Source organism: Eumetopias jubatus, unplaced genomic scaffold (assembly GCF_037043125.1).
Source record: "Eumetopias jubatus isolate StellerSeaLion01/CBP00866 unplaced genomic scaffold, mEumJub1_p1.0 scaffold_11, whole genome shotgun sequence".
Classification (NCBI taxonomy): Eukaryota; Metazoa; Chordata; class Mammalia; order Carnivora; family Otariidae; genus Eumetopias; species Eumetopias jubatus.
In genome coordinates this window covers 70,016,199-70,041,490 of record NW_028274817.1, presented here as the reverse complement: position 1 = coordinate 70,041,490, position 25,292 = coordinate 70,016,199, and the positions used below count along the sequence as shown (strand labels likewise).

General features: G+C 35.8%; 1 protein-coding gene across 1 annotated transcript in view; it reads right to left on the bottom strand.

The window, feature by feature from the left end:
• The window catches only part of TEX11 (testis expressed 11), a 281,592-nt gene that overhangs the window by 150,710 nt on the left and 105,590 nt on the right, over nucleotides 1-25,292 (bottom strand). Inside the window, exons 11-12 of the mRNA XM_088028563.1 lie at nucleotides 24,042-24,123; nucleotides 21,139-21,217 (exon numbers count right to left, since the gene is read on the bottom strand). Coding sequence (XP_087884689.1) covers nucleotides 21,139-21,217; nucleotides 24,042-24,123 — 161 coding nt within the window. The remainder of the gene's footprint in view (nucleotides 1-21,138; nucleotides 21,218-24,041; nucleotides 24,124-25,292) is intronic.

The following is a 25,292-nucleotide window of genomic DNA, read 5'->3' as shown; positions in this document are numbered from 1 at the left end:
AAATTAATAGTAAGTTCTTACCAAAAAAAAAAGGTCTCAAATCAGTCATATCATCGTCTATCTTAAAGAATTATTTTTTTAAAAAAGATTTTATTTTTTAAATAAAGAGACAGAGAGAGAGCATGAGCAGGGAGCCTGCTGCGGGACTTGATCCCAGGACCCTGGAATCATGACCTGAGCTGAAGACAGACACTTAACCCACTGAGCCACCGAGGCACCCTATCTTAAAGAATTCTAAGAACAAGAGCAAATACAACCTAAAATAAGTACAACAAAGAAATAATAAACTCCAAACAGAAATCAATGAAATGAATAACTGTTTCCTTGGGAAGATCAGTAAAATTGATAAATCTCTAGCCAAACTAATCAAAAAAAATGAGAAGATACAAATTACCAATATCAAGAACAAGAGAGCTGACATCACTACAGATTTTTACAAAGTTAAAAAGGTTAATGAGGAAATATTTTAAAGAAATTTCTGCCAATATATTTGACATCTTCAGTAAAACAAATTCCTTGAAAGACTCAAATTACCAAATCTCACTCAAGAAGAAATCAGTAACATGAATAACACTGTATCTATTAGAGAAATTGAGTATGTAGTGAAAAACCTTGCCACCAAAGAAACTTCCAGGCCCAGTAGTTTCACTGTTTAAATCTACCAAATCTTTAAGGAAGAAATAATATCAATTTAACATAACCTCTTTCAGAAAACTGAAAGGGAGGTTATACTTCTCAACTTAATCTATGAGGCTGGCATTAACCATACTACAAAAACCAGATACAGAAATTATAAGAAAATAAAACTACTAATCACTATCTGCCATGAACATATATGCAAAAATTCTAAACAAAATTTTACCAAATCAAATTCAACAATATATAGTGTTTGCTTCAGCAGCACATATACAGATTCAACAATATATAAAAAGTATAATACATCATAACTAAGAGGGTTTATTCCAAGAATGCACAGACATACAAAAATTAAATCAAATGGATCATACACCTAAATGTAAAACCTAGAACCAAAAACACTTCTAACAGAAAACATAAGAGAAATTATTTGTGACCTAGATTAAGCTAAGATTTCTTTGATATGACACCAAAGCCTCCATAAAAGATAAAATTGATAAACTAGACTTCATTAAACTAGGAACTTGTTCTTTTTTTAAAAAAAAAAAGATTTATTTACGTGAGAGCAAGAGAGCAAGCACAATCAAGGGAGGGGCAGAGGGAGAGGGAGAAGCAGACTCCTGGCTGAACAAGGAGCCCAACACGGGGCTCGATCCCAGGATCCCGGGTTCATGACCTGAGCCGAAGGCAGACGCTTAACCAACTCAGACACCCAGGCACCCCAAAAACTTCTGTTCTTCAAAAAAAGTCTATTAAGAGAATGCAAACCCAAACCACAGACTGGCAGAAAGTATTTGGAAATCATATATCTGATAAGAGATCTTGTTTACAGAGTAAAGAACTCTCTAACTCAATATTAAGAAAACAACCCAATTTTTTGCATGGGCAAAAGACCTGAACAGACACTTCACATATGTAATGTATATACAAATGTGTGTCTATACATGAACGTATGGTACCTATCGTTTATGTATGTGTCAAAACTTACTGAATTGTCCACTTATTTTAAATATATGCATTGAATTTTATATCAATTACACTTCAATAAAGCTTTTTTTTTTTAAAATAAGAGGGCCACCTGGGTGACTCAGTCGTTAAGCATCTGCCTTGGGCTCAGGTCATGATCCCAGGGTCCTGGGATCAAGTCCCACATCAGGTTCCTTGCTTGGCGGGAAGCCTGCTTCTCCCTCTCCCACTCCCCCTGCTTGTGTTCCCTCTCTCGCTCTCTCTCTGTCAAATAAATAAATAAAATCTTTTTAAAAAATAAAAAAATAAATAAAAAATAAGAAAATAAAGGAAATTGGGCATTACTTTGCATAATTGCTAGAGGAGGATGGGAAGGCCAGTTAGAACTGTCATTATGAACTCACTGTCACCTTGCACAGAGATCCCTGGAGATTGCTCTAAAAACACTGTTACATTTCTGGGGAATATACTAAGTACTCCTTTACAGGTAATATCAAAATCTCTGCTCCTTGGAGTTAGTTTCATAAAAAACAAAGGACAAGTTAGCCAAATATGATGAATTCTGAGAATTTGTTATGTGTTAGAAATACAGGGTATATAACTGATTATCCTTGAAGGACTAAGAACGATAAATTGTTATAATGCTAGTAGGCATATAGACACCACTGATCTTCTGGTTTGATAATAACAACCATTTTCTACTTAAGGTTATAAATAATCTACACATAGAAAGTAACCTTTTCATTGAACCCTAATTTTAGGCTACACCTGAAGAACCCGGCTTTGGTTGCAACTATTTGCTTTGCAGTTGAAAAAACCCACTTAGCAATCTAGTTTATCTGGCATTAGAAAGTCCCCCAACGTGTGGCTTTGCCATATGTAACCTTTAAAGATATGGATCTCGTAAAGTATTGTGTGTGTGTGTGTGTGTGTGTGTGTGTGTGTGTGTTATGTGGCCATCCTATTTACGGTTGTTAGACTTCAGTTCACAAACTAGCAGCTTAATGAGAATCCCACAATCGTAGGATTTAGAGCTAGAAGGAACCTTAAAGTTTATTTATTCAAACCTTCTCCACCCCCTCATTTACAGAAGCACTGGAGGCTTTGGTTTTCTATTGTTGCTCTAACACATTATCACAAATTTAGCAGCTTAAAACACCCATTTATTGGGGCACCTGGATGGCTCAGTCGGTTAAGCACCCGACTCTTGGTTTTGGGTCAGGTCACGATCTCAGGGTCGTGGGATGCATGCTCAGCGTGGCGTCTGCTTGAGATTCTCTCTCTCCCTCTGCCCCTCCCCTCACTCATGCGCTCTCTAAAATAAATAAATAAAATCTTAAAAAAAAAAACACCCGTTTATTATTTCACAATTCCGTAGGTCAGAAATCTAGGCAGGCTCACGTGGGAATTGTGCTTAGGGTCTCAAAAGGCCAAGTCAAGGTATTGGCTGGCCTGGGCTCTTACCTGGGGGCTTTAGAGGAGAATTTCCTTCTAGGGTTATTCAGGCATTGGCAAAAATCAGTTCTGTAAGGCTGTGGGAACTGAGGTCTCATTTCCTTACTGGCCTTCAAATGGGATTTGTTCTCAGCTCCTAGAGGCCGCCTGAATTCCCTTTGACCAGTGTTTGTGCTTTGAATGTATCTGACTTCACTCTCTGCATACCTCTTCTGCTTTTAAGGGCTCGTGTGATTATACTGGGCACACCCAGATAATCAAGGATAACACCCTTATTTTATATTCAACTGATTAATAGCTTTAGTTACATATACATAATCCCTTTTGCCATGTAAGGTAACACATTAATACTTCCAGGAATTAGGATATGGATGGACCTTAAGGGCCATTATTCTGCTTTTCACAGGCCCTGAGAAGCTAAATGACTTGTCTGAGGTCATTCAGTTAGTAGCAAGGACTCATTCCAATACACCTCACGTTGCCTCTTGCTGACATGTACTCACTGCTCATGCTAAATAGCATTTTAGTAATCATCACTTCAATGCCTGTAAATGGCTCAGAGTTAGTAAAATTGTCCTGTAATTTACTCTAAGGCACAGCTCACAACTGCACAATAAATGAGCAAGTGATGCTCACAAAACTGCTTAAGAAGCTAAACGTAGCATCTCAATCATGTCCAGTACTACTAGCCTTATATAAAATGGTGAACATGAATTCTATTCTGTAGACACATGGCTCAACTTGAAATGATAAAATATTAGTTTCAATACTTCTTCAAAAGTAATAATAGCCAAAGTCTATTGAATGCTTATTATGTCCCAGGAATATTACACAAATTAATTTAATCCTCAGACGTACAGCTATGTTCCTTCTATACACAATTTGTTGAGGGTTTTGTATCATGAAAGGATATAAATTTGTCAAACACTTTTTCTGCATCTCTTGGGAGAATGATTTTTTGTGCAGTTGAGATACAATGTTATATTAGTTTCAGATGTACAATATAGTGATTCAACAGTTATATACATTACAAAGTGATCACCATGCTAAATCTAGCTACCATCTGTCACTATACTACATACATACTACATATTACGAACTATATTCACTGTGACAGACATTGTATCCCTGCGTCTCATTTATTTTATAACAAAAGTTTGTATACTTTAACCCTTCACCTATTTTGCCTATCCCTCACATAAAATCATGATTTTTATCTTTCACTCTATTAGTGTACTATATCAATCACATTTATTGCTTTGCATATAGTGAGCCATCCTTGCATCCCAGGGATAAGTCCCACTTGGTAATGCTGTTTAACCATTTTAATGTGTTGTTGAATTCGGTTTGTTAATATTTTGTTGCAAATGTTTGCATATATATTCATCAAGAGTACTGGTCTATACAAATGCCCTATGATTTCACTCATACATGGAATTTAGGAAACAAAACAGATGAACATATGGGAAGGGGGGAAAAGAGAGAGAGAATAACAATAGAGAACAAACTAAGGGTTGATGGAGGGAGGTGGGTGGGGGATGGTCTAGATGGGTGATGGGTATTAAGGAGGGTACTTGTTATGATAAGCACTGGGTGTTATATATAAGTGATGAATCACAAATTCTACCCCTGAAACACACTACATGTTAACTAACTAGAATTTAAATAAAAATTTGGGGGAAAAAAGAATATTGGTCTATAGTTTTCTTACAGTGCCCTCACCTGGCTTTGTTATCAGGGTAATGCTGGCCTCATAAAATGAGTTTGGAAGTATTCCCTCCTCTTCAGTTTTTTGGAAGAGTTTGAGAAGGACTGGCATTAATTCTTTGAATGTTTGGTAAAATTCACCAGTCAAGCCATCTGATCCCTGGCATTTCTGTGTTGGGAGGTTTTTGATTACTGATCCAATCTCCCTACTCATTACTTTCTGTTCAGATTTTCTATTTCTTCCTAATTCAGTCCTGGTAGGGTGTCTGTTTCTAAGATTTTATCATTTCTTCTAGTTTATCCAATTTGTTGGCATGTAATTGTTCATAATATTCTCTTATACTCCTTTATATTTGTGTGATGTCAGATGTAATGTCTCCTCTTTCATTTCTGATTTTAATTTGAGTCTTCTCTTAGTCTAGTTAAAGTTGTATCAATTTTATCTTTTAAAAAAACGACCTCATTTCATTGATCTTTTCTATTGTTTTTCTGGTCTCTATTTCATTTATTTCTTCTCTGATATTCATAGCTTCCTTTCTTCTGCCAACTGAGCTTAGTTTGCTTTTCTTCTAGTTCCTTGAAGTATAAAGTTAGGTTGTTTATTTGAGATCTATTTTCTTAATATGTGCATTTATTGCTATAAACTTCCCTCCCAGAACTGCTTTTGCAGCATCCCACAGAATTGGGGGTGTTGTTTCCATTTTCATTTGTTTTGAGATATTATTTCCCTTTTGATTTCTGCTTTGACCCATTGGCTGTTTCAGAGTGTGTTGTTAATTAAACACTCCTGTTGAAAATTTGTATATTTTCCTTCTTGCCTCTTCTTGCTGACTTCTAGTTTCATTCCATTGTGAATGGAAAAGATACTTGGTATGATTTCAATCTTCTCAAATTTGCTAAAACTTATTTTATGATATTCTCTATCCTGGAGAATATTCCATGTGCACTTGAGAAGAATGAGTATTCTGCTGCTGTTGGATGGAATGTTCTTCTATAAATGTTTATTGGGTCCATTTGGTCTAACATATGGTTCAAGTCCAAAGTTTCCTTGTAGATTTTCTGTCTGGCTTGCTGAAAGTGGGGTACTGAAGTCTGCAACTATTATTTTTCATTTTCTTTCATTTTCATCACTTCCCTCAATTTCCTATACTGGAATCTCTGAGAGTAAGATTCCTTATTTGTATAGTTTATGGCAAGAACTTATTTGATAGTTCATGGCTTTACTGTGGAAATTTTTTTAAAAAGATAGGTTCTGAAGATAGTGTGGGGCTGGCAAATTAGTTACTAACATGGTTGAAAAAAAGCAAAAACAGCAAAAGGCAGTACAATAACTCAAAGCAATATAATTTTAATGCCAAATATGTAGGCAAGAATAGTTTTATCTTTATAAATCATCTACTTTCTAGGCCCTCTTTGGAGACATCAAAATATTCTGTTTGTATTTATTTCATAATTATGAGCTATTCTTCCCCATTAGGCAGTGATCTTCTTGAGACCAAGGACTATATATTATTTAATTTCTGTATCTTTAATGCCCAGCAACAAAATAACTGATACACTGTAGGAACTCAGGTGGGAAAGAATGCATTCCTGCTACTATCAACCTAATTCAGGTTCTTATCACTTCATATGTGAGCTACCTGTGATGATTCTTATTTGATTTTCCTACTTCTAATCTCACCCCTCTCAACTTCTTGCATATGTTTCTATTAGCATGTCACTACCCTCTTTGAAAACCTTCAGTGGATCCTTATTTGCCTATATCATAAAGTCCTTTAACTTGATTTTCAAGGATTTTCACAAATGACCCCAATTTACCTAACTTTATATCTCATTACAGCTTTTATATAAAATGCATCCTATAGACTCTCTGATCCATTAATCATATTCTGAACAGATTATGTCATCTCCCTATCTACTGGCTACAAATGTCCTTACTTCTCCTTTCCACTTTACTAAATTCTCTCCCATTTTCAAAGCCCAGCTGAAGTCTCACCTTCAAAGAACCCTTTCTGATGTTCCCAGTCCATTAATGATCTAGGCCTCTGCTGAATTCCTATACTAATTTGCTAGTTATCCTCATTTTCTATGCCCTATCTTATATTGTTATCTTTATACATATGCTTTTTTCCAATAAGACTTATAAGTTCCCTAAAAGAAGTTCCTATGCCTTCCACATGCTGCTCTTTACATACAAGATACTAAATTGGACTAAATTACTGTCTCTAAACCTGCCTTGTGCTCACATTTTTGCTCACTCTAATCTTCCTGCCAGAAATTCCTATTCATTCACCTATGCTGATCTACATTTTCTAAGTCCCGTCTCCTCCATTTAGCATTCTCTGATCAATAGAGCCCACAGTAATCTTTCACCCCCTCCTCTAAATTCACATAGGATTTATCACTATATCATGCATTTCTCATGTCCTGTATTTTACTGTCAGTTGACTAATCATATATATGCTTAACTTGCTACAGCAGACTGTAAATTCATTAGAGGAAGGTCTGTTTCTTATATTTTTTTAAGCTCCAACCAGACTCCAGGCAACATGTTGCACCAGGCACAATTTTTGTTGATAAAATGTACTTAAATGTATCCAATGTGCTAAGGAAAATTGAACTCTTGTCTCCAAGAAGCAATCAACCTTAAAAAAATCCCTTTAATTCCTCTTCCCATCTCAAACACCCAAAAAACCAACCCTCCCCCCTGCCAGGGGGGCAGAAAAACACATAAACCATCTATCCAAACCAAATACAGTGAAGATGCAAGAACTGAGTATATATTCTGTACCAACTTCCTTTCCTACAGACTGGAACTATTTTTTTCTAATAAACTCATTAACAATTTTTATTAAAACAAAAAATTCTAATGGATGCCCTACAAAGTATGTTGTATGGGTATCTGACCTGAAATGGGAAAGGAGACGAAAGAACCATGGTGATAATTCTTACCAACAGTCAACTTTGACAGTGGCTGTTAGATGAGAATATCCATGTAAGCATGATTAAATTAAATCCCAGGAGCCAGTGGATGTTTGCTTTTACTTCTTAGTGTCTGGTGATAACCTTTTAGATCTATCCCAGGAAGGAATTAGTGTTGAGAGTATTAGGTCTTCAATATTATATCTGTCTCTTTCCCTGGATTTTCAGGATATTATCTCACTCATCTCAGCATGCCGTTTCTGCAAGCCACTCAATTACTTGTTATTATATTATCAGAAGAATAATTTTCATTTAAACATATGATTTAAAAAATATGCTGCATTCCTGGGGCGCCTGGGTGGCTCAGTTGGGTTAAACGCCTGCCTTCAGTTCAGGTCATGATCCCAGGGTCCTGGGATCGAGCCCTGAGTCAGGCTCTCTTCTCAGTGGGGAGTCTGCTTCTCCCTCACTCTCTCCCTCTGCTCATGTGTCCCCGCCAAATAAATAAATAAATAATATGCTGCATTCCTAAATATGACTATACTGTATTTTAGAGCCAAAAACTTTTTGGAGGTAAGTCATTTTTATTTTTTAATGTTAAGTCTATGGAAAAATACTATTTACTATATCAGATTTTCTCTAAACAGAAGTTTTCTAGAATTCATTTAATGTGTAGAATTGAGAGAGCTCTAAAACATTTAATTGTAATATTCAACAGTGAATTCAAAAACTATTAATAAAACATCAGGTCTTATATAACAGGAAGGTTGGGACAAAGTGGTTAACCTGCAAGGCTTTCCGTTCCCTTTTTTATTTTTTTTACTTGATGAGACTAAACAAACTGCTTTCCTTATATCTAATTCTGACTTCCAAAAATTCCGATCTTGACTTCAGAAACCTGATTTTGCTTTTCTCTACTCTTGACTTTAGTTTGGCAATGTCAATCTGATCTCCTACAATCTTGTTTGTATTTTTATGTTACATTGACTTTTCTAGATCACTTTATCTCAAGGTTTCTGACTCTATCTTTGTAGTCTTGTTCCAATTCAAAATCTCTTAGTTTGATTATTTGATTTGATATTCTTTTCAGTGGTATGAACAGTAACTGATTAATCCTAAAAGGAAGGGTTCTGAGCCATTTTACCAATAACAAGATATCTTAAGTGTAAGATTAGATATGATCTTTTTTCTTTTTATTTTTTTAAAATTTTATTTATTTATTTGATAAAAGAGACACAGCGAGAGAGGGAACACAACTGGGGGAGTGGGAGAGGGAGAGGGAGAAGCAGGCTTCCCGCTGAGCAGGGAGCCCGATGTGGAGCTCGATCCCAGGACCCTGGGATCATGACCTGAGCCAAAGGCAGACGCTTAACAACTGAGCCACCTAGGAACCCCAGATATGATCTTTTTCTCTTTTAAAATTTTTATTATAGTCATGGTATGTTTATAGAATAAAAAATAAAATAGATAAAAATTTTGAAAAGAAAGAATTAAAGCTCAAGGTGAGAAGATGTAATAGTAACTTAGTTGTTGCAAAAGAGTTCAGGACCCCCAGATTTATAAATGAGACTTTTAAGTTATAGAAGTCTTTAATAAATTACATACAGAAAACTGAAGGGGTGATGAAGACTGAAGAAGGAAAACTTTGATTTTTTTTTGAAGATTTTATTTATTTATTCATGAGAGACAGAGAGAGAGAGAGAGAGAGAGGCAGAGGGAGAAGCAGGCTCCCAAGCAGCAGGGAGCCCAATGCGGGACTCGATCCCAGGACCCTGGGATCATGACCTGAGCCAAAGACAGACGCTTAACCATCTGAGCCACCCAGGCGCCCAAAACTTTGATTTTTTTAAAGAGAGCAACAGACTCCCTAACGTGGCTACTCAATGTGTGGTCCACAGACAAACATCATCAGCATCACGTGGAAAGCTTATTAGAAACGCAGATCTCAAGCCTCACCCCAGACCTACTGAATTAGAATCTCTATCTTAACAAGATCTTGAGCTATTCATATACACATTAAAATCTGAGAAGCATTAACATAAAACAGCAAGAATTTGTTCAGAAAAAGGCATGCCAAATTAATCTTATTTTATCTTCTGACAAGTTTACTTAAATGATAAAGTCAGAGAGTAAACAGACATAATCTAACAATTTCAGGAAAAATCACTCATAATAACAGAATATCAAGCCATCTAACTGCTTTTGTATAATTTAAAGCATATGGTCTTCCTTTATTATACCACAACATATTACCAGGATCTCCTAAGTGTGTCACCTAGAATTGTCTGCACACTAACTTCTAATGAAGCTTGACTAGAAAAGGTGAAATTAAAAAAAAAAAAAATCACTTGAGAGACATGGTATTTCCATCCATTTATCAATGTATTCAAAATGTTATCCTTACATCAAGGTGCATCATCAGAAGCCTAGGTCTATACAACATTAGCTTACAGTACATAGCAGAACTGCATTCACTTTCTAAGTTAATGTTCTGCACACTTAGCTTTTATTGCTAAAACAAACTTCTCTATATAAAATATATTTATGCTTTTGCTATAAAATTATCATTGTCCATTATATAATGCAACTTCCTATACTGTCTACAGATGCCAAGTGTATAACATAAATGAGTGAAACAGACTATAAGAAAAAGCAACTGCCAGATATATAATGAAACATTATTATTTTTTAAGGATTTTATTTATTTATTTATTTGACAGAGAGAGAGACAGTGAGAGAGGGAACACAAGCAGGGGGAGTGGGAGAGGGAAAAGCAGGCTTCCTGCAGAGGAGGAAGCCCAATGCGGGGCAAGATCCCAGGACCCCAGGATCACGACCTGGGCCAAAGGCAGACGCCCAATGACTGAGCCACCCAGGCGTCCCTGAACCTTATTATTAACTGAAAAATGGTATAAGCATTGTTAACAACATAGTACAAACAGGTAAGAAAATAGAAGCTATACTTTAAATTTGAAATTTAAAAACAAAAACACTTAATTTATCAAATTTTCCTTTTGAAATTGATTTCTCTGTTGATTGGGAAATAGAAACGTGAAACTTTTCTATACCAATATGTCAACATCCACCTGGGCTGACAGGGAAACGTAGATGCCCACATGAAAATTTGGGTACTGTTATCAAGAGATGTCAGTTGGAAAGTGGAATGAATGAATGGCATCTGACCAAAAGCAATTAATGTCCACATCTGATATGCCTAAGTTGTCTAATTAGAATTCAATACCACATTATACTACAGTTCAATTTGTAGTTCTTCTTTCACATTAGTATTAATTGAGAAAGGCAAAATAAATAGTTTTTCATTATCATAATGTTGGAAATGACAAAACATTTTACGAATTCAATCTTTGAATATGTAGTTTAGGTAATCACTTCTATCTCTGGAAGCCAATTTAAGCATAGAGAAGTGAGTCAGATTACTCTTTGCCAAATGAGTTTCCCAAAGAAATTACTTCACTAAGAACATATGAATTACAATTTTCATTTCTGTAATTACTTATGAATGCATTTGCAGAGAGAGAGAGATTCAGAGTGTTTATATGGGTTGTCATAGTCACCAAAGAGGTCAAGTCTTTGAGCTGAGGCAGAAATTTTCTCATGGATGACATGAACAAGGTGAATTCTTTCAACAGTTCAAAAAATATCTCTTTATTTAGCACCTTGTCATGAATGCTGTGTTGCATCATACAGATCTCCCCTTCAGGACTGAAGTATTTATTTCCAGATGGCTCTTTAGGAATTACCCTGAAGAGAGCCATCTTATCCAAGATTATGCCCCCTTTCCAGGGCAGGTGGGATCCAAGACTACTCAACACCAGGCTACAAGACATAGCCATCTTATTCTAATGGAAACAATTCTGAAGGACCATCCCAGCTTCAGAGTTCCCGGTGGGGTAAGCTGAGGCCTTGCAACTCTACATTAGCCCAATTTCTCCCTTTACCTAGTCCAGCGTCCTTTTCTTCCTCCCCTCATAGGCACTGATCCTAAGAGCACCCCTTAATAAACTATGTGCACACTAAACACCATCTTAAAGTCGGCCTTCAGGACAACCCAACCTTTAACAGCACCTCATCCAATAAGCCCCCTAACCTCCAAGAAATAGATGCAACTACTGTATTATGCATCAAATTTACCGAACAAAGCAATAATCTCTGTTGAAGCCACAGAAGAATATCCATCCATACATGTATTATTAACACATCCACATGTTTGAGTTTTAGCTTTTTAGCACAAAGTGCTTCCTGGTAAATTATACAATTAATAGACATCTTACACTCTTAAAAAACACTTCAACCTTGTATTTAAATTTCAAATCAAGATTTATTTTAATAACTAACTATTGCAGGAATATCTTCTGTAGTCACACAAATTATGTTGACCAATCAATACTAAACTTGTAAAACACAGCAACAGTGTTCAAAAGTTCTGTCATATCAAAATTCTCATTGACACCACAAATAAATACGCTTTACTGGGCACTATTACATCTGTCTATGCAACAACAACAAAGAACAAATAACCCCCCTGGGGCGCCTGGCTCAGTCGTTAAGCGTCTGCCTTCAGCTCAGGTCATGATCCCAGGGTCCTGGGATCGAGGCCCACATCAGGCTCCCTGCTCAGCGGGAAGCCTGCTTCTCCCTCTCCCACTCCCCCTGCTTGTGTTCCCTCTCTCGCTGTGTCTCTCTCTGTCAAATAAATAAATAAAATCTTTAAAAAAAAAAAAGAACAGATAACCCCTTTTAAAGCAACCCGTCCAATAAATTACCAACCATATCTTCAACATGCCAAACAACAGCATTTCGGATTAGATTTGCATTTGAAACTTAAGAACACATCTTGTGCCTCTCTCAATAGATACTTTTTTGTAACCTGTCATCTATAAAAGTGTTTGACTCCTGGGCAATCTTTTTCCTTAACATATAACTATAAAATTGCACTTTATAACAGGATTGCTTATTTTATTTAGTTAAGTTTTCATGACATCACTTTTCTGTACACCAGCCATAGTTTCTCCTTTATTTCGCTTTATAATGAGCTTGTAAGTTGTATTTACTTGACACAGACACACTTTGTATATTAAACACACCAGAATCTTTTATTTCCATCACAAAGAAATTTGTTCTCTTATTTTTGTGAAATGCCCTCTCAGTCTAGCTTACATTCTCTCACTTTTAAAAAAGAGATGTGGGTGCCATAAACATTTAGTTTCCCCTTATATCTGCTCTATGAATAATAACAACACAAAAAAAAAGACAAGTGACAACTTGACACACAGGATAAGGTAGAAAATAAGGAAGTGTGTGGACTATGTTAAACTGGAGAATACATGGCCCAATGTCTAACGGTGGCAATGGCCACTTAGCTCCAAATGATTGTTGCTTAGCAGGAATACTGACCAAATGTTTCCAGATTTTTCAAGAGAAGTCAGAAATCCAGATTTTTATTTAAAATTGTTAAATATTGGCAATTAATTCATCTTTATGCAACACATTTCTGGCCATATCCAGCTCATGGTCCACCGATTTGTAAACTCTGCTATGCGATAAATTCCTTTAGAATGTAGAATTGGGGAGAAAAGTTTGTCAGTCTTAAACACAACATTCAGGAAATGAGGGACAAAAAAAAAACACTATGAGGTGTATATATAAAACAAACAATAAAATAACAAAAGCCCCTCCTTATAAGTAATTTCTTTAAATGTAAATGGATGAAACTCCAATCACAGGACAGAGATTGGAAGAATGGATAGATATAATCCAACTATATACTGTCCAGGAGAGACTCACTTTAGATTCAAAAACACAAACAGGTAGAAAGTGAAATGATAGAAGATATTCCATACAAACAGTAACCAAAAGTGAGCAGGGGTGGTTATAATAAAACTGACTTTAAATTTAAAAAGTTACAAAAGACAAAGAAAGACATTATGCATTAATTAAAAACCCAATAGAGCAAGAAGATACAACAATTATAGCAGACCATCAATTTAAGAGAATTGAAAGTAAGAGAGCGCTCTACAATAATAGTTGGAGACTTCAAGACCTCTTCTCAAAAATGGATAGACCCGGACAAAAGTAAGAAATAGAGGACTTTAACAACACAATAAACCAAGAGACATATACAGCACAGTCTACCCAATAACAGAATACACATTCTTCTCAAGGGCACATGGAACATTTTCCAGGATAGACCAAATGTTAGGCCACAAATTTAGTCTCAGTAGATTTGATTTCACTTATTTATTTGTTTGTTTGTTTGTTTATACAGAGAGAGAGCAAAAGCAGGGCAGAGGGCAGAAGGAGAGAGAGAATCTTAAGTAGGCTCCATGCCCACTGCAGAGCACAATGTGGGGGTCGATTTCATGACTCTGAGATCATGACCTGAGCTGAAATCAGGAGTCAGAAACTCAACTGACTGAGCCACCCAGGCACCCCTCAATAGACTTAAACAACCAATGAAATGAAGAAGAAATCACAAGGGAAATTAGAAAAAACCTAAGACTGAATGAAAATGAAAATACAACCTACCAAAGCTTACAGGAAACAAAAAAAGCCATGCTAAGGGAGAAATTTATACCTATGAATGCTTACATTCAGTAACAAGAAAGATCTCAAATCAACAACCTAATTTTACAACTAAGGGAATAGGCAAAAGAAGAACAAACGAACTACAAAACTACCAGAAGGAAGGAAATAATAAAATTAGAGCAGAAATAAAAGAAATAGAGACTAGAGTAACATTAGAAAAAAATCAATGAAACTAAGAGTTGGTTTTTTGAAGAGATAAACAAAAGTGACAAATGTTTAGCTAGATTAAGAAGAAAAGAAGACGTGAATAAAATCAGAAATGAAAGAAAAGAAATTACAACTGATGCCTCAAAAATTAAAATAATTATAAGGGACTACCATGAAAACTTATATACCAAATTGGATAACCTAGAAGAAATGCATGATTTCCTAGAAACACAACCACCTACGAAGCCTGAATCATTAAGAAATAGAAAACCCGACAGACCTATAACTAGCAAAGACATTGAAGCAGTAATCAAAAATCTCCCAACAAAGAAAAGCTCAGGATTAGATGGCTTTACTCCCAAATTCTACCAAATATTTAAAGAATAAATGCCAGTCCTTCTCAAACTCTTCCAAGAAATTAGAGAAGGGAACACTTTGAAATTTATTTAATGAAGCCAGAATTACCCTGATATCAAAACAACAACAAAAAAGAAAATACCAATGGCATTTTTCACAGAAGTAGGACAAGAATCCTAAAACTTATACAGAACTACAAATAACCCTGAATAGCCAAAGCAATCTTGAGAAAGAAGAGCAAAGTTGGAGGGTATCATGCTCCTGGATTTCACACTATACTACAAAGATACAATAATCAAAACAGTATAGTACTGGTATGAAAACACACACATAGATCAAAGAATAGAGCAGACCACCCAGGAATAAACCCACACATATATATCATCCTCAATGGGGAAAAACTGAGAGCTTTTCCTCTATAGTCAGGAACAGGACAGGATGTCCACTCTTACCACTGTTATTTAACATAGTACTGGAAGTCCTAGCCTCAGCAATCAGACAACACAAAGAAATAAAAGGCATCCAAATCAGCAAGGAAGATGTCAAACTTTCACTATTCGCAGATGACATGATTCTCTATGTAAAAAACCTGAAAGACTTTACCAAAAACTGCTAGAACTGATACACAAATTCAGCAAAGTTGCAGGATATAAAATCAACATACAGAAATATGTTGCATTCCTATACACCAATAATGAAGCAGCAGAAAGAGCAATCAAGGAACTGATCCCATTTACAATTGGACCAAAACCCATAAGACACCTAGGAATAAACCTAGCCAAAGAGGTAAAAGATCTGTATTCTGAAAACTACAAAACTCTGATGAAAGAAATTGAAGATGACACAACGAAATGGAAAGACATTCCATGCTCACAGATTGGAAAAACAAATACTGTTCAAATGTCTATACTACCCAAAGCAATCTACACGTTTGATGCAATCCCTATCAAAATACCAACAGCATTCTTCCCAGAGCTAGAACAAACAATCCTAAAATTTGTATGGAACCACCAAAGACCCCAAACAGCCAAAGCAATCTTGATAGAGAAAAACAAAGCTGGAGGCATCATGATTCCAAACATCAAGCTATATTACAAAGCTGTAGTGATCAGGACAGTATGGTACTGGCACAAAAACAGACTTAGATCAATGGAACAGAACAGAAAACTCAGAAATGAAGCCACAACTATATGGTCAACTAATCTTCAACAAAGCAGGAAAGGATATCCAATGGAAAAAAGACAGTCTCTTCAACAAATGGTGTTGGGAAAACTGGACAGTAAAATATAGAAGAGTGAAACTGGACCACTTTCTTACACCATACACAAAAATAAATTCAAAATGGATGAAAGACCTAAATGTGAGACAGGAAACCATCAACATTCTAGAGGAGAGCATAGGCAGCAACCTCGTTGACTTTAGCCACAGCAACTTCCTACTAGACATGTCTATGGAGACAAGAGAAACAAAAGCAAAAATGAACTACTGGGGCTTCATCAAGATAAAAAGCTTCTGCACAGCAAAGGAAAATATCAATAAAACTAAAAGGCAGCTTACATAATGGGATAAGATATTTGCAAATGACATGTTTGATAAAGGGTTAGTATCTAAAATCTATAAAGAACTAACCAAACTCAACACCCAAAAACAAATAATCCAGTTAAGAAATAGGCAAAAGACAGGAATAGACAGACACTTTTCCAAAGAAGACATCCAGATGGCTAACAGATACATGAAAAGATTAAAAGATTCTTAACATCAACTCTTCATCAGGGAAATACAAATCAAAACCATGATGAAATACCACCTCATGGGACACCTGGGTGGCTCAGTCAGTTGGGCGTCTGCCTTCAGCTCAGGTCATGATCCCAGAGTCCTGGGATCAAGTCCCGCATCGGGCTCCCTGCTCAGCGGGGAGCCTGCTTCTCCCCCCTCTGCCTGCTCTGCCTGCCACTCCCCCGCTTGTGCTCTCTCTCTCTGACAGATAAATAAATTAAAAAAAAAAAAAGAAATACCACCTCACACCAGTGTGAATGCCTAAAATTAACAACCCAAGAAACAAGAGGTGTTGGCGAGGATGTGGAGAAAAGGAAACACTCTTAACACCATTAGTGGGAATGTAAACTGGTCCAGCCACTCTGGAAAACGGTACGGAGGTGTCTCAAAAAGTTAAAAATAGAACTACCCTATGACCCAGGAACTGCACTACTAGGTATTTACCCAAAGGGTACAAAAATACTAATTCGAAGGGGCACATCCACCCCAATGTTTATAGCAGTATTATCAACAATAGCTAAATTATGGAAAGAACCCAAAGGTCCATCAATGGATGAGTGGATAAAGAAGATGTGGTATATATATACAATGGAAGATTACCAAGCCATAAAAAAGATTGAATCTTGCCATTTGCAAGGATGTAGATGGAGCTATAGAGTATTGTGTAAGTGAAGTAAGTCAGAGAAAGACAAATACCATGATTTCACTCATATGTGGAGTTTAAGAAACAAAACAGATGAACGTGTAGGAAGGGAAAAAAAAGAAAGGGAAGCAAAACATAAGAGACTTTTAACGACAGAGAACAAACTCAGGGTTGATGGAGGGGTGGTGGGTGGGGGATGGGCTAAACAGGTGATGGGTATTAAGGAGGGCAGTTGTTGTGTTGAGCACTGGGTGTTGTATATAAGTGATGAATCATTAAATTCTACTCCTGAAACCAATATTACACTATATGTTAACTAATTAGAGTTTAAATAAAATTTTGAAGAAAAAAATTAGAAAAAAAAGAAACTGTGTGGTCCAGAAACCTAAAGTATATACTATCTTGTCCTTTAAGAGAAAGTTTGCTACTGTGAATTGGATGAAGACAGCTGGAATGCCTATAAAATTTGAAGATAACATAAACTGGGAAGAGTAGTTAAATACATCACATGATAGAATTAAAATTCACAGGATTAGAACTAAAAAAAATAGGCTATAACAATCAGGTTGAAACTTAATAGCTTATAAAATATGTGTGGGATAATAGAAAATATATATTGATCTCTGCCCCTGGTTCCTAGCACAGAGATCTAAAACCCTTGTCATTTCCTAAGTGATAAGAACACTAGGAGCATCTCTTGTTCCAATATTTGTTTTTTACCCCATCCCTGACAGAGCTCCTAAAACTCCTATAAATTCCTAAGTGATAAGAGCTCTAGCAGCATCTTTTGTTCTACTGAGGTTACTCTGGATGGCTCCTGGATGGGGGTTGATCACCAGAATGACCAAGCCATGATTAGAAGCTTGGAATTTTCAGCTCCACCCCAAATCCTTCAGAGAAGAGAGAAGGACTGGAAATAGAATTAGTAATTGATCGTGCTTACGTGAGGAGGTCTCCATAAAACCCCAATAGTGCAGAGTCCAGAGAGCTTCCAAGCTAGTAAACGTATTCACACCAGGAGGGTACCACATCCCAACTCCATATGGACAGAAGCACCTGTGCACAGAATTCTCCCAGACCTCACACCCTATGTATCTCTTCATCTGGCTATTCATCTGTATCCTTTATCACGTCCTTCAACAAACTGGTAAACATAAGAAGTGTTTCCCTGAGTTTTGTGAGCCAATCTAACAAATTAATTGAACCTGAGGAGGGGGGTGTTAGAACCTCTGATCTATATCCAGTTGGTCAGAAACACACGTGATAACCTGGGCTTGCAACTGGCTTCTGAAGTATGGGGGGGGGGGGCAGTCTTGTGAGACCAAGCCCTTAAACTGTGGGATCTGATGTTATCTCCGGGTAGACAGTGTCAGAATTGAGTTGAATTGCAGGACACCCAACTAGTGTCACAAAGAATTGCTTGGTGTAGGGAAAAACCTCCACATGTTTACTGACAAGAAGTGAAATGTTTTGTGTGAGTAGTAAAGGATACTCACAGCGAAGAAATATACACGGGAAAAACACACAGTAGGAAAGAACTAGGTTTTTTCCTTTTAGTGTAGCCACTGGGTACTTATTCAATTACAAAAGTAAAGGATATTGAATTCAGAGATAAGAGCAACTGATATTGTAAAGATCTAGTTTTCTAAGCCCAGTAAATTCACTATGTGATGTGGCTGTGAGAAAAGAGCTAATCTTAACATTGGCTTCATTAAAAGAAACATAGGCTCTAGAACAGTGCTGCCCAGCTGAACTTCCTATGATGTTGGAATTGTTCTCTACCTGCGCTGTTCAGTAAGCTATAGCCACTCACCACACATGGTTAATGAAACCTGATGTATCTAGTGTGACTGAGGTACTAAATTTTTTTATTTTGTTTAATTTTAGTTAATTTAAATTTAAATAGCTATATGTGGCTTGCTACAATACTGCATAGTGCAGGTTTAGAACATTTAGAACATTAAAAAGTAGGTATTGTTGGTTAGACCACATCTGTAGTATTATGTTCATTTCCAGTTACTATACTTACAAACTAGAAGTGACTGACCAATATTAAGGAACAATGTTAGAATGAAGTGGGGAAGAACTGTCAAGTAAAAGATTTTGATGTTACCGCATGGCAGAACTAGCAGCCTTAGAAATTACTGGAAAATATTATCAGTTGTATATAAGAAAAAATTGTGTGTTCCAGCTTTGTAGAAACATAATAATCATTTCTCATCCAAGAAGTCATGTCAGGTAGGAGACTGGTCTGCAACAATGGTTGGTAAGCTATAGCTTGCAGGCCAAATCCAACCAGCCACCTGTTTTTGTAAATAAAGCTTTATTAGAACACAGTTGCTTCCATTTATTTACAGATTTTCTGTGACTTTCCCTGTAAGAGCAGAGTAAAGGAAGTGTCACAGAGAATTTATGGTTTACGAAGGCTAAAATACTTACCACCTGGCCCTTTACAGAAAATGTTTACTAACCTAAAATAGTGATTCTCAGAACCACTTAGAGGAACTAATAAAGAATAGACGTGTGGACTTGTTGGATTAAGGCAGGGCCTGATCTCTATATTTTTAAAAAGTTCCCTACTGATCATTTTGTGTAACAGTTTTATTGAGGTATAATTCCCATACCACACAAGCATCCATTTAAAGTACACAATTCAATGGTTTTTAGTATATTCACAGAGTTGTACAACCATCACCCAATTTTAAAACACTTTTATCACATCAAAAAGAAATGCCATACCCATTAGCAGTCTCTCCCCATTTTCCCCAAGTCTCACAGCCCTAGGCAACCACTAATCTACCTCCTGTCTCTATAAATGTACCTATTCTGGAAATATTATATAAATGGAATGATATAATATATGATCTTTGTGACTGGCTTCTTTCACTTAGCATAATGTTTTTAAGGTTCATCCATGTTGTAACATATATCAGTACTCTGTTTCTTTTTCTTAAATTTTTAAAGGTTTGAATTCTAGTTAGTTAACAGTGTTATATTAATCTCAGGTGTACAATATAGTAATTCAACAGTTCCGTACATCACTCTTTATTGCCAAATAATATTCCATGCTATGGGTATACCACATTTTGTTTACCTATTCATCAGTTGATAGACATTTTTAATTGTTTCCACATTTGAGTATTAAGAATAACGTTGTTATGAACATTCACATGTTAAGTGTTTTATGGACATACATTTTCTATTTAACTCAGGAATGGATTTGTTGGGTCATATGGTAACTCTCCATTTAACTTACTGAGGAACTAAGAGACTGTTTTAAAAGCAGCTGCACAATTTTACCATCCCACCATCAGTGTATGAGGGTTACAATTTCTCTATATCCTTGCCAACATCTGTTATTATCTGTCTTTTTGATTATAGCCATTCTAGTGGGTGAAGTGGTTTCTTGTTGTGGTTTTGATTGGCATTTCTCTGATGGCTAATGATGCTAAGCATCTTTTCAAGTGCTTATTGCCCAGGAATTCTGATGCACACTGAAGTCTGGGAACCATTAAGAGGTCTGTAAATACTTTAGATCCCTTTCGACATTAATGGTCCCATAAAGATAGAGCCAGAGAGGTGCATTACTTGTACAACTGCACTTGCTCATGCCTTCCTAGTTCCACCTGACACTGCCCTGTAGGTTAACCTAGGCCTAACTCCTATTTTTCACAGCCCCGACTACCTTATTCTTTTCTCCTTTTATTTCTTTTTCAAAATTTTACTGTTAATTTTAAAATTAACTTGACTTTTGACTGTTTAAATCATTAAGCAACCAGTCCCATCTTCTAATTTGATCAGCACAATGGCAAATGTGGTGCTCTGTGAATACGAATGGATATAAATGGATATATTCAATATATATTAATGGAAACCTTAAAAAATATTAGTCTTTAAAGAAAAGACAATCAATTCTACTGTACCTTTCATGATCCATCAGCAGTTTAGCAACGTTCAGACAAAAGTCTAGAGACACGTCAAAACGCATTATTTCCATGGCAGCTAAAAAAGAAAAAAAAGTGAAATAATCATATCAGTTTCATTCCTGAGGAAGCTTAGCTATTTTCAGTAATTTTCCTCTGTTCAAAATCTACTTTCTAAACATCTGCCATATACCACGCCTTGCCTAATAATTTATCAAAATCTTTTTATAAAATGGTAACATCCAATGCCAGAGTACAGTGAAACAGGTACTCTTCTATGGATGGCAAAGTAACTTGGTACAATCTTTTTTGAAAAGCAATTTGGCAATACTGTATGCTAAGAACACAGTGGTTAAAAGCTTGGGACCTGAAGTCAGACAGACTTATATTTGAAACCACTTGCCACCTACATGGCTATAGGCAACTTACTTAGTTTTTCTGTGCCTTAGTTTTGTCATCTGTAAAATGGGAATGTATCACCAATCTCTTAGGTTTGTTGAGAGGGTTACATGAGATAACGAATGTAAATTACATAGCAAAGAGAGTAAGCATTCAGCAAATGACAGCGACTATTATTATTACGTATTCCCTCTACTGCAAAAAGTGTACTTCTGCAAAGTCATCTGAAATAAGGGAAAATGTTTATAAGCAAAGATATTAAAATCAGTGTAGATTATAATAACAATAAAAAGGAACTACATTGTTGAGTGTTCACTATAGGTAGATGATAAACTATTACAAAAACCATTTAAAGTGTTGAGTATGAAATAAGATAGAAAAAATGAATACGTTCTAGTATGAAAAATGTTTATAAGATCAGTAAGTGAAAAATCAGAAAATAAAGCCTGCGTGTTCTATATGGTCAAAATTCTATACAACAAACAAATTTAACCAAAACAGAAAAAGCTCTGAAAATAAATAATCAAACTGCTAGAAGTGATTGTGTTCAGACTACTTATTTACCAAACATCTAATGAGTGTATTCTCTGTGCCAGAAACTGTGCTTGGTGCTAAGAACCCAGTAGTGGACAACACACACAAAAATCCCTATTGTCAAGGAACTTACATTCCAGTGAATGGTGGGACTATGGATATTTTTAATATTTTCCAAAAGTTTCCTTAATAGGTATGTGCTACCCTTTCATAATAAAAAAAAAAACTTGTATATTTTTCCACTTTTTCTACTACAAAAAATATCACTGAAATCTAATACCAGCAGTTAGATTGACCATTCTAAGAGTAAAGTACTTCCACTAGCAAAGAAATGAATGGACTACAAAAACACAAGTTTCATACATTCTCTCAATACAACAAAGTAAAAGATAATTTAATATTTTAAGGTATAGAAAACTTGGATTCAGGGAAGTCTCCTAATTTGTAATCTAACATTGTGACTTCATTACTCTGAATATCAAGAGACTAGATTAAAATAAAAACAATATGGGCATAAAGAACAGTTTCATTTTAAACTCTGCTTTTTATCTGCATTTTGATAAATATTATAATGGGCAATTCTAATCTAAGATTAATCAACTTTAAAGTAGGTGACTCCATAATCCCTTTGCTCTTCCTATACTGTACTGGTTTGAGTAAGCCTATTCCTCTAATTGGTTAGTTGGTTTGTTTATTCTCCTAGTGGAAAAAAAGTAGAGTTGTCTTCCTGGTTCCTAACATTTTTCAACCTGTGTATACCGAGATGATACTGTTACCTAGAGATACAGAATCCTCTAGACACTTCAGCTTCCAAGGTCTCCTAGTAATTAGCTAAAACTCTAGAGGTCACAGAAAGTTTCAGAGGTACTAAATTAGAACTGAATTTAGAGCTACTACCAAATTTGATTATTATCCTATTTATTAAAAATTGTTATTATCTATGGGATAGTTATTATACTAGCATATAATTTTATATAGTAAAAATAATACAGCTCTATAATACAACTATATTTTTATATAGAAAAAAATAAAGCATATACATATTAAAAGAATTTAAATTATTTTTACAGCTAAATATAACTGAAATACTGTTAAGGGGCCAGTGTGCATAGAGAGACTTTTTGCAGTAGTAACAGTAATAATAATAGCTACAATAATAGGTAACAGGTTTTGCACACTAACTCTGCACCAGGCATGCTGCTAAATGCTTTATATACATTTTCTCAAGGATTCTCAAAATAGCACAATGAGGTAGACATTATTATATCTCTTTTAAAGATGAAGAAACTGAGGCAAGGGAGAAATTAAGTGACTTGCCAAATGACTCAAAGATGTGTATCTGGATGTTTACCCTGTGAGGCGTACACTCTAGACCCTTAAGAATTCTGAAAAAGGGGCACCTGAGTGGTGCAGTCCATTAAGCATCCACTCTTGGTTTCAGCTCAGGTCGTGATCTCAGGGTCATGACATCAAGCCCCATGTCAAGCTCCACACTCAGCACGGAGTCTGCCTAAGACTCTCTCTCCCTTTCCCTTTGCCTTTCCCCTACCTTCTAAAATAATAAATAAATCTTTAAAAAAAAGAATTTTGAAAAACAAACAGCAATGTTTATACAAGTAATTATAAAAAGCACAGCAGTACAAAGGCTTTTTCTACCCAAAGTGAATCTTTTTTCATGGTGTTAGACAACTTCAGAAGGGCAGCTGCAATTTTTGCTAAACTGAAAAAAAAACCCAAATAGTTTTTATTCAGCTCTTTTTTTTTTTTACTACCCATTAAATTTGCAACTATTCCCTCTTCCTTCTCTTTTTCTTCCTAGCTGACAGGCTTCTCCTTTTCCTATGTGATCAATTTCCTTCTCAGTCACCATCAAATTGCACTTACTGTTAGCATACTATAAAAGATCCTATATTAAACAAACTGGTAATGATATTTCAAAATTGTGTGTTCTTCACACACAGAGATGATACCTTCAAGGAGTTCTTCATTAGCTATTTCATTCTTCAAGAGGACTTTCATCTTTAAGAAAAGCCCAGCTGGATTTAAATGTTCCTATTTTAAACAGAGAAATCACAATGACATTAAAACTGTAGAATGTAAAAGACAATTTTCAAGTAATTGCCTGTTTTATTCAACCACAGCAGAATGACTCATGATCAAAGAAAATCAAAATTATAAAAGATCAGATCATAAAATCCGGTTTATCCCTGAGGATATTTTCTGATATTTTATTTAACTTAAATGAAATGATACAAGGAAAAACACATTTAAACATTTGATTGAGTGGCAAGCACTTAATGGCAAGGTCAATACTTAAACTGTGCAAATGTAAGGCCATATTCTGGACTTGATAAGCAAAACTCCACATGTCAATTATATTTGCTTTCTTTTGAGATTTTAGTAACAACAAAGGTCCTTTGGAAACATGGCTGAATGAAATGAAAACGTACTGTCTTCCCTATAGGATATGCCGGTCATATTTACTATTAATAACAATGTACTCTGAATGGTCTTTCCAAATCCTTGTTAGCTGGTTCTACACTATCTGTGGTCTCTTGCCTGGTTCTGCTTTTGCCTGACAGGATACGTATTTAAACAGCTGGCTCAGATTAAAAGGGCAGTCTAGGCCCACAGAAGAGAACCTTTCTCTCTACAAAGGCATTTAGCCTCTACACGAACATTGTACTCATTAGCTCCAACCTTGGCAAATAATTATAGCAATTCATATGTGAGATGCCTTAAGAATGGAAAGTTAGGGAAAGGATGCACTGGTATTAAAAGGGTTTGCAAATATAGACGCCATCAGTACAAATAATAAACCGAGGTTGCAAATTTTAATTTACTGCATTGCCACATTTCCTGACAGACATGTTGGAATAGGTCCTGGATTCAATCCTCTTTTACTTTCAGAGACGTACAGGTCTTCCAGAGCTTGGCGGGATCTGTTTTCCTTCAGTCTACTATACTCACACAAGTTGACATTCTGGTTTTCCCTTTGATATCATTACCAAACAACTCCAGAGAATGGACAACACTTTGCTCTCATTGTATAATCATGGATTCACTTCTATGAACATTTGCACTGTAGGGTATATCCTTGTCTCCTGAAACTACACTTTCAGAAATCATAACTACCTGTTAAATCCATCAGTTTTCTCCCTATAATTAATATCCTTGTCTTTTCTGTAACTTTTCTGTTTTTTCTCACTCTTATTCCTTAG